This window comes from Protobothrops mucrosquamatus, unplaced genomic scaffold, assembly GCF_001527695.2.
Source record: "Protobothrops mucrosquamatus isolate PMUCROS unplaced genomic scaffold, P.Mucros_1.0 scaffold_263, whole genome shotgun sequence".
Lineage (NCBI taxonomy): Eukaryota > Metazoa > Chordata > Lepidosauria > Squamata > Viperidae > Protobothrops > Protobothrops mucrosquamatus.
Genome location: NW_015386339.1, coordinates 465,610 through 473,542, shown reverse-complemented (window position 1 = coordinate 473,542; position 7,933 = coordinate 465,610). Strand labels below are relative to the sequence as shown.

The window sequence follows — 7,933 nt, the reverse complement described above, 5'->3', positions numbered from 1 at the left end:
AATAAATCTTTTCAAAACAATGCTATTTTGTTAGCAAACTAAACTAAACTATACTTGTGTATTTGGTTGGAACAGGAGCTAGTGTTAAATATTTAAGGCCAAAGAAGTGATAATGAAGATTTTCATTAGGAGAATAAGTATTACCTACTTACAGAGCTAAGATGTTATTACTGAAGCTGTATGCACTTGCTATTGTGATAAGCACACTTTGTACTCTACTATTGCCATTAACTGTTAGTGGAGCTCCTACAGAGGTTTTGAAGGCAGGTGGGGAGGGAAGACAATTTGTTTTGAATGCTGGAGTGTCTCCTGTTCTTTGATGCGTTTTATTTCATGCTGTAAAAAGCTGCACAATGGCCAATATTTGCTTAATTTTTCTAATGTATTCAGAAAATAGTCAGATTCTACTTCAAGGATTCTAAGCCCCAAATCTCTGTTTTGTTCTCCTGGCTAGTTTTTTCTTGTCCAAGTCCATGTGGCCTGAAAGTTTTTGACAGGAGATAATTCAGTATTAGCCCAGTTTCATAGCCCAGTTTCTGGCCATAACAAAAGCTGAAGGCTCGCAGGAAACTGTTTCTGTCCACTTAGCAATTTCACTCTGTGTTCTTTAGTTTGTTTTGGGATAGATAGTAACAGTAACAACATAACAGAATTGGAAGGGTCCCTGGAGGTCTTCTAGTCAACCCCCTGCTCAAGCAGGACACCCTATACCATTCTGGACAAATGGATGTCCAATCCCTTCTTAAAATCCTTCTATGATGGAGCATCCACAGTTTCTGAAGGCAAGCTGTTCCACTAGTTAATTGTACAAAAGAGGGTTTTTAAAGAAGTCTTTTTTTTAAAAAAAAAATCAGTATTGTAATGCCATATATTATGACTGTTTAACTTGATGGTTTTATTGTACAGATATAGTCAAGTAGGGAAGAAAAAAGGGCAGCTGACACAATTCTCAACATTAAATAAAGATTTAAGATGTAATTGAAAAAACATTGATTTGGATAGAATTCTTTTCCTTACATTGCAGGTTTCCCTGACATATATATTTTATGCAAGGTTGGATCTGGATTTCTTTGGCTTACAGAGACAATATAGTTTGAAATATCTGAAGGACTATCACACATAAGAGTGCAATTATTTCCCTAAAGAACATTACCAGAACAATTGGATTAAAATGTCAGGGAAGGAGATTCAGGCTAGGCCTCAAGAGGAACTTCCAATCTGTATGAACTGTTAGCCAATGATGTCTTCCAATTATGCCTGATCCTGGATGGGAGAGCTTTGCCCATGGTCACTTATGCCTTAATTACCTCCCAAGTGGACTATTGCAATTCACTTTATATGGGGCTGCCCTTGAGCAGTCTCTGGAAGCTGCAGCTGTCACAGAATGCAGTGGCCTAGGCTGTTATATACGCTCCTCAATCAGTGCATATTACATCTCTGTTCTACAAGCTGCATCAGATGCCAGTCTGCTTTCAGGTTCAATTCAAGGTGTAAAGCCCTTCAAGACATGTGCCCAGGTTATAGGGAACATTTCTCTCCTATTATGTCTAACCATCCATTAGGTCTGGCAAGAAAGACATGTTCTGTCTCCTTTTCTATCGTTTTGGAACATCACTCCCCCAGTGATTAATTTGAATCAGTTCCCTCTAAGGGCCTTCCAACTCTATGATACTATGAAGTGGTTGACAAGTTGTGGCAGGAAACAAATGATGTAGAGTCGTGGAATATATTGTTGTTGTTATATTATTACTTTCAGTGACTTTCTGTGCATATACCTTTAAACAGAGAGAGAGAGAGAGAGAGAGAGAGAGAGAGAGATCTGAAGGTACATTCTGATCTGAGGCTTTTTTTCTTTACAGAACAACCTGCTAAATTAATATTATGCCAGCTGCTGTCTCTATTCATACTTGTACTTAACTTGATTTGTCTTTGCTAAATAGTTTGACATAAGCAGGCTCTCAGGTCTGTGCAGCAAAACCTTTGAAATATTGTTTGATCCCTGTACGGGTATCCACATTCTGTTAGCTCTAGAAATCCTAACTTTCCAATTCAAGGAATCTAAAATGTATTAAGCTGGTAGCATGCAATCATGCTGAAGAGTGAGATGAAAAAGTCAACCCAGGCTGCTTTAAAAATAGATTCCTTACTTGGAATTCAAAAGAAGACAAATGAAAATAGAACTGACAATGCATTAGTGCCATTATGTAAAATTATGATGAGACTGTAATTGGAATTCTATGTACAGTTTTGGTTATGCACATAAAAAAAACCCTTCTAGACCTGGATAAAGTACAAAAAAGGATACATAAAATGATGGGTTATCATCTGGGGCTTTTTCTAGGTGCTATCTAATGGAGATACATGAAATAAGGCATAACATGGAAGATGTGGATGGAGATAAATTTTTCTCTTTCCCTGGAAGGTTAGAATTCAGGGTTATTCTCTGATATGAATGCAAGGAGATAAAAGGATGTCCCTCTTTACATAATAGAGTTACACCATTGAAATTGTTGCCATCTGATCTAACGTCCAGTAATTTAGACTTTTAGAGAATGCATGACAAAGGCCAGTTAATATTGTTAATATTACTTTGCATGAAGTCCCATTTAAAGTCTGATCAATTTACTAAATCTTACCTAATTTCCCATTTTAATTCCTTAATGATTTGCTCTTCCATTGTTGGTTCCTATTCTCAAGCTTCTTCAGTTGTGTAGCATTCACTTAAAATCTTCTCATTGAATACATCTCCTTTCCTTTTCTTTCTATATTATGTTCATAATTTTACTAATATTTGTTGGGTGTTACATATACTTAATTTCAGGGCATCATGAGGGTAACAAATTGGAGAAAGGTTATTAAATTAATAATGTTGGTAAAGGAACAATTTTCATTAGAAATTGTTAACATAAAACTAATACTCTAGTGAAGACTATTTGCTAGAAATAATCAAAGAGGCAACTTATAATTATTTATTGACACTTTATGGCAATGAATAGGTAGCCACTTTATGTCTTCCTTTTTTCAATATTGTAGAATTCTTTGCCTCATATTCTTGAAAAGTTTCAAAATCATCTTATTTATTTATTTATTTATTTATTTACTTATTTATTTATATTTATTAAATGTATGTGCCACCCATCTCACTGTTGAGTGGCTCTTGGCATATATATGAGTCATATTAATTTCACAGTTTCAGGAAGTGAATGCAAATGAATTTTATGTACCTGAGCATATATGACTGTTATCAATAATAAATATAATTGATGAATATTAACACATTAATTTTTAATTTATATAAAGTTATTGTCTTACACTAATATTTTATAAAATTTAAAAATAAAATTATTTTTAAATGATTATGCATTCTATAAGAATGAAATATTGATCTGTATGCTTTCCCTTTCAGAAAATGATGAAAGATAACAACCTGGTCCGTCACTTAGATGCATGCGAGACTATGGGAAATGCTACAGCCATCTGCTCTGATAAAACAGGGACATTAACAACTAACCGAATGACAGTGGTACAAGCCTATATTGGAGATGTCCATTACAAAGAGATCCCTGACCCAGATTCTATTCCAGCCAAAACAATGGATTTGCTGGTTAATGCAATTGCCATCAACAGTGCTTACACTACAAAGATTCTGGTGAGTCGATTATTTTCAAAAACAAAAGGCTGTAAGGCATGAATGTTGGCTTGGGAAACTCTGGTATTTAGAAACCGCTCTTATTTTTTTTAAAAAAATGGTGAAGTGATGTAATAATCAGCAGTGTGACAACAAGGCATTGGTATGTCTTCTCTTTTGTGTATATTTATGTCTCTGTCTCTATACCAATATATATCACATGCATTCTGTAATTTACCAGCAGATAAGCCTCACTGTATTTAGTGTCTATATTTTTTCTGAGTAAGTACAAGAATTAATTTTCAAATTAAAAAATGAATTTCAAAAGACGGAAAAAGTTGCTTTCTGTATTTTTGCGCTTGAACATAATCCATTTTTTTTGTTTAGAACCCAAGCTAGTTAGAGAGCACAACAGCTATAATAACATAATTGTCAACCCTAAGCCCAGAAACAACACTGAGAAATCCAATTGAGTTCAATCCTTTATTTGCTTACATCTAATGGACATAATCTTATCAGACGTAAGCTATATTATAGCCTACTAGATATACCCTGAACTTCTTTCCTCCTCCCCCATTCAGCTCAGGACTGCTCCGTCTCTTAATCTGGGCCTCTCTTTGGGAAAGCTAGATGTTGCCAAAACTGTCTCTCACTGCTCCTCAGTTGTGCACATTCTATTACAATAATATTTATACTGTACTTTCAGTTATTTTGTATGACTTGTAGTATTCACTAGAGTGATATCCATTTGTCCAAGAAGTTCCCCATAGTATACATGCTATTCTGTTCTTGAATTTCCCCCTCACAATAATAGTTGCATGGAGTAGATTGCACTGAAAGAGAGTAGTGACTTAAAATGCACCTAAACCTGATCACTATAACACAGTACCTATGATATTTATGGGAACCCTGAGAATTACATTAGTATTATTCCACTAAGGGCAGATATTCAAATCGAGTATAAAAGACAGTGGCCTGCCTAACATACAGTGGTGGGATTCAGCCAGTTCGCACCAGTTCGGCAGAACCGGTAGCTAATTTTTTGTTGCCCAGGCCCAGAATGGACTTCCGGAAGTGGCATCCACACAGAGAACCGGTTGTTCACATATTTGAATCCCACCACTGCTAACATACCATTAGGAAACATGATGACATCATAGAAACTCATATCCAATTAGATTTGGCTAGATGATATTGACAGCAAGGACAAAGAATTCCTTCTATTATTGGAAAGATATTGTGAGACAAAGAATATGCCCCCCTTGCCACGTGTCACTGTCAATTTCATTGCCAGGGAGAATTGCCTGGAAATTTTTTTCTGCCAAATGAAATTCAATCTCATGTAAATTTTGCATAACCAATTAGGTAAAATGTCTTTGAGAACAGATTTGAAGCATGGTTCAACGGGTATCCCATATACACTCTTCACCAGTTGATTAATAAGACAACGTGATGGGCAGAGAGGGGCAGATAGATCTTTTTCAAGCAAAACAAGCAGAAAATGGGTCATTTGTCAACAACTGTAGGATTACAGCCTTATTTGTATTATATTACCTGTTATATAAAATACCATGCAAGCATTGTGTTTGTAAGAAATAGATTCTTCGCTGGATGTTAATGTTAAATTTAGAATGAATTATCAGTCTATACTGTCAACTGTCTGGTTTTGCCAGAATGAAAATGTTATTTTCAAGCATGCTGAAATGCTGCTCTTTATGAAGAAGCAATTTATTATTTGGTTTGTTAGATTTGTCTCCTAAGGGACTTATCTGGAGTTCTCCCTTTGTTTTGTTCATACAATGGCAGTCCTATGAGTTAGGCTGGGCTGAGGGAGATTAACCCAATGAGTTTCCTGTTAGTGTTTAAGTTGGATTTGAATCTAGGTTTTCCCAGAACCTAGACCTATCCTTTAATCACCATACCACAGACTTTCATTGTGAAAGAGGACTTGAATCAAACAAAAGATTACTGGTTAAGACTACTGCAGAAGGAGCTGAACGAGATGAGTTTCTGCCTCTGCTAGGGAGTCTAAACAGCATATCTCCACTTCTGCAGAGACATTCTGGAAAACAATTGGGATATCAGATGTCACCTCAATATTCTGTTACTATGCTTCGAGAATTTCTTTTGGTACAAGTCTGCCATGAATTCTGGGGGCCAAATGGGCGGGGAGTAGAGTATGCTTCAGCAGAATGAAAGTTCACTGTTCCTTTCCAAGCACAGGAAAACTGCTTGGGAACGGAGCACAGCTGCATTCCTTAGGAGACCGTTCTGAAAACATCTCTTTTAATTTTGAATGGACATGAGAGGACCAACTATGGGAAGCACTTTTGTGAAAGAAAAGTTACACTTGGTATTTTGGTGAACGAATTTCAGTTCTGGCATTGTGCTACTGTATTTCACTTGGATTCTAGTAAACAATATCTTTCTCAACCTGAGAAAAAATGTATACCAAAGCTTTTGTGTGTTGTTCAAGTTCTTTGTGTTCTTTTATCTTGCTTTGGCCAAGTTTCAGATATGCTGCAATTAAAACTATACAAAGAGTAAAATAAATAATACCTACTGTTGAACAGTAAAACACCAACAGCAACTTGACTCAAGTGCTGTTAGTGAAAAATATTCCTTGTCATTACTACTGTGAGTCTAAAGAGCATAAAGTCCTCTATACTAAATGATAAATGGAGATTAAACATATTCCCACTTGGCATCTCTAATCAAGTTCTTCTTCATTATCCATCATGTTATATATCCATCATACTATTCACTCTCAAGGTAAGGACTGTTATGCAGAAAAGCACAGAAATGAAATAAGAGAACCAACAAAGGCATGAGTTAATAAAAAGAAACATAGCTAAAATCTATTTTGCATCAATAGCAATCTCTAAAACTCAGTGCCTTTTTATTGTTACAAGCATTTCTGTGCATATAATTTTTTTCTTTTTTCCTTATAGTTTTCTTGCAGTTATTTTCTTCTATTTATCACTCATAGTCCGTTTCCCTTTATCATTCTACTAAACATAATTTTCATACTTAGCCACAGTATTGCCAAACAAAGAAAAGTGTGCTATGTGATATAATGAGATAAACTGTCTGATCATGTTTACATCATGATGTTGCACACAAGAACAGAATTTACATTGTGATACAGGTGCCATTTGCCTTGCCTGCCTCCTTTGTGAATGCACTTGATATGCATTTAGAAAATCCCCATGTAATTTTAAGTGGGTGTAGAATTGAAATCAACTTGATGCCATATAGTAAAAATCAATCATCTTTGATTTTTGAAGCATCTCAGTTCTACCTTTCTGTATGTTGTTGAGAATGGTTTCCTTCTGAGTGTCCATTCAGGAGTTTAATAGGTTAGTTGATTGGGCAGGTGGATGTATTATTCTTTCCTTTATTTGTAATAATCTTAATCTTTAGTTTTTTTAATTGTAATCTTCATTCCTTCTATTTCCTTCTGATTCTCTCTAGCATCAAATCATCTAAGTCTCCTCCTATCTCCTCCTATCATTTTTTAAAGAATTTGAAACAATTTCAAATCCAACTGGACTCTTAGTCCATTCGTAACTTTCCAAAATCCAGATTCCAAAACCAAAGTTCTAATTGCCCTTTTGCTGTTTGTTTCAAAGAATTTTAAGTCTTTAAATGTACATTTTGCTAAGGATTGAAGAAAACTCACATGGTGCTATAAATCTTGTCAATCCAAAGGTTCCTAACAGCTGAAAAACAGTTAACAAGGAATTTCTGAAAGTGATTAGAAAAGGAAGTATGCGAACCCAATGTCATGTCCCCAGAGATCTAAACCTGCTGGAGACTGCTGTTCCTCTCGTGAGGAGCAACTGTCTGAAGCATTTGTGGTTGATCTCAAGTCTTCTCATTGTCTGGAGAGGTATTAGAGTCAGTCTACTGATCTTCCACTGTAGTCTTTAATTTGCCATTTCTTCCTCTGAAGTCTTTTAGTTCACTATTTCTTCCCTGGAGTGACAAGGATTTGTTTATAGATAAGAGATGGGATATACTGTAGGGAAATCATTTTTTGTATTTTAAGAACAAGTAACAAGTTACTAAACTTGTATGTACTTGTTACGATGAAGGGGAAGTCATCTCTCTCTCTCTCTCTCTCTATTTGTGTATATTTTTCTTTAATATATTCTTATTTCTCTTTCTTTTCTCTATTTTTCCTTTTCTTCACCTTCTATTTTTCTTTTCATATTTTTATTTTTTAATTGTAATTTAATATTACAGTATAAGTATAATTTTACATGTAAGTATAATTTACTTATATGTGTCTAGTAGCATGTA

The 7,933-nt window shown here is 35.2% G+C and overlaps 1 protein-coding gene across 1 annotated transcript in view; it reads left to right on the top strand.

Moving 5' to 3' along the window:
• LOC107302472 (plasma membrane calcium-transporting ATPase 2) overlaps positions 1–7,933 on the top strand; it is a 136,311-nt gene that overhangs the window by 75,678 nt on the left and 52,700 nt on the right. Inside the window, exons 9-10 of the mRNA XM_029287234.1 lie at positions 1,450–1,517; positions 3,407–3,649. Of these exons, the coding sequence (XP_029143067.1) occupies positions 1,450–1,517; positions 3,407–3,649 (311 nt within the window). The remainder of the gene's footprint in view (positions 1–1,449; positions 1,518–3,406; positions 3,650–7,933) is intronic.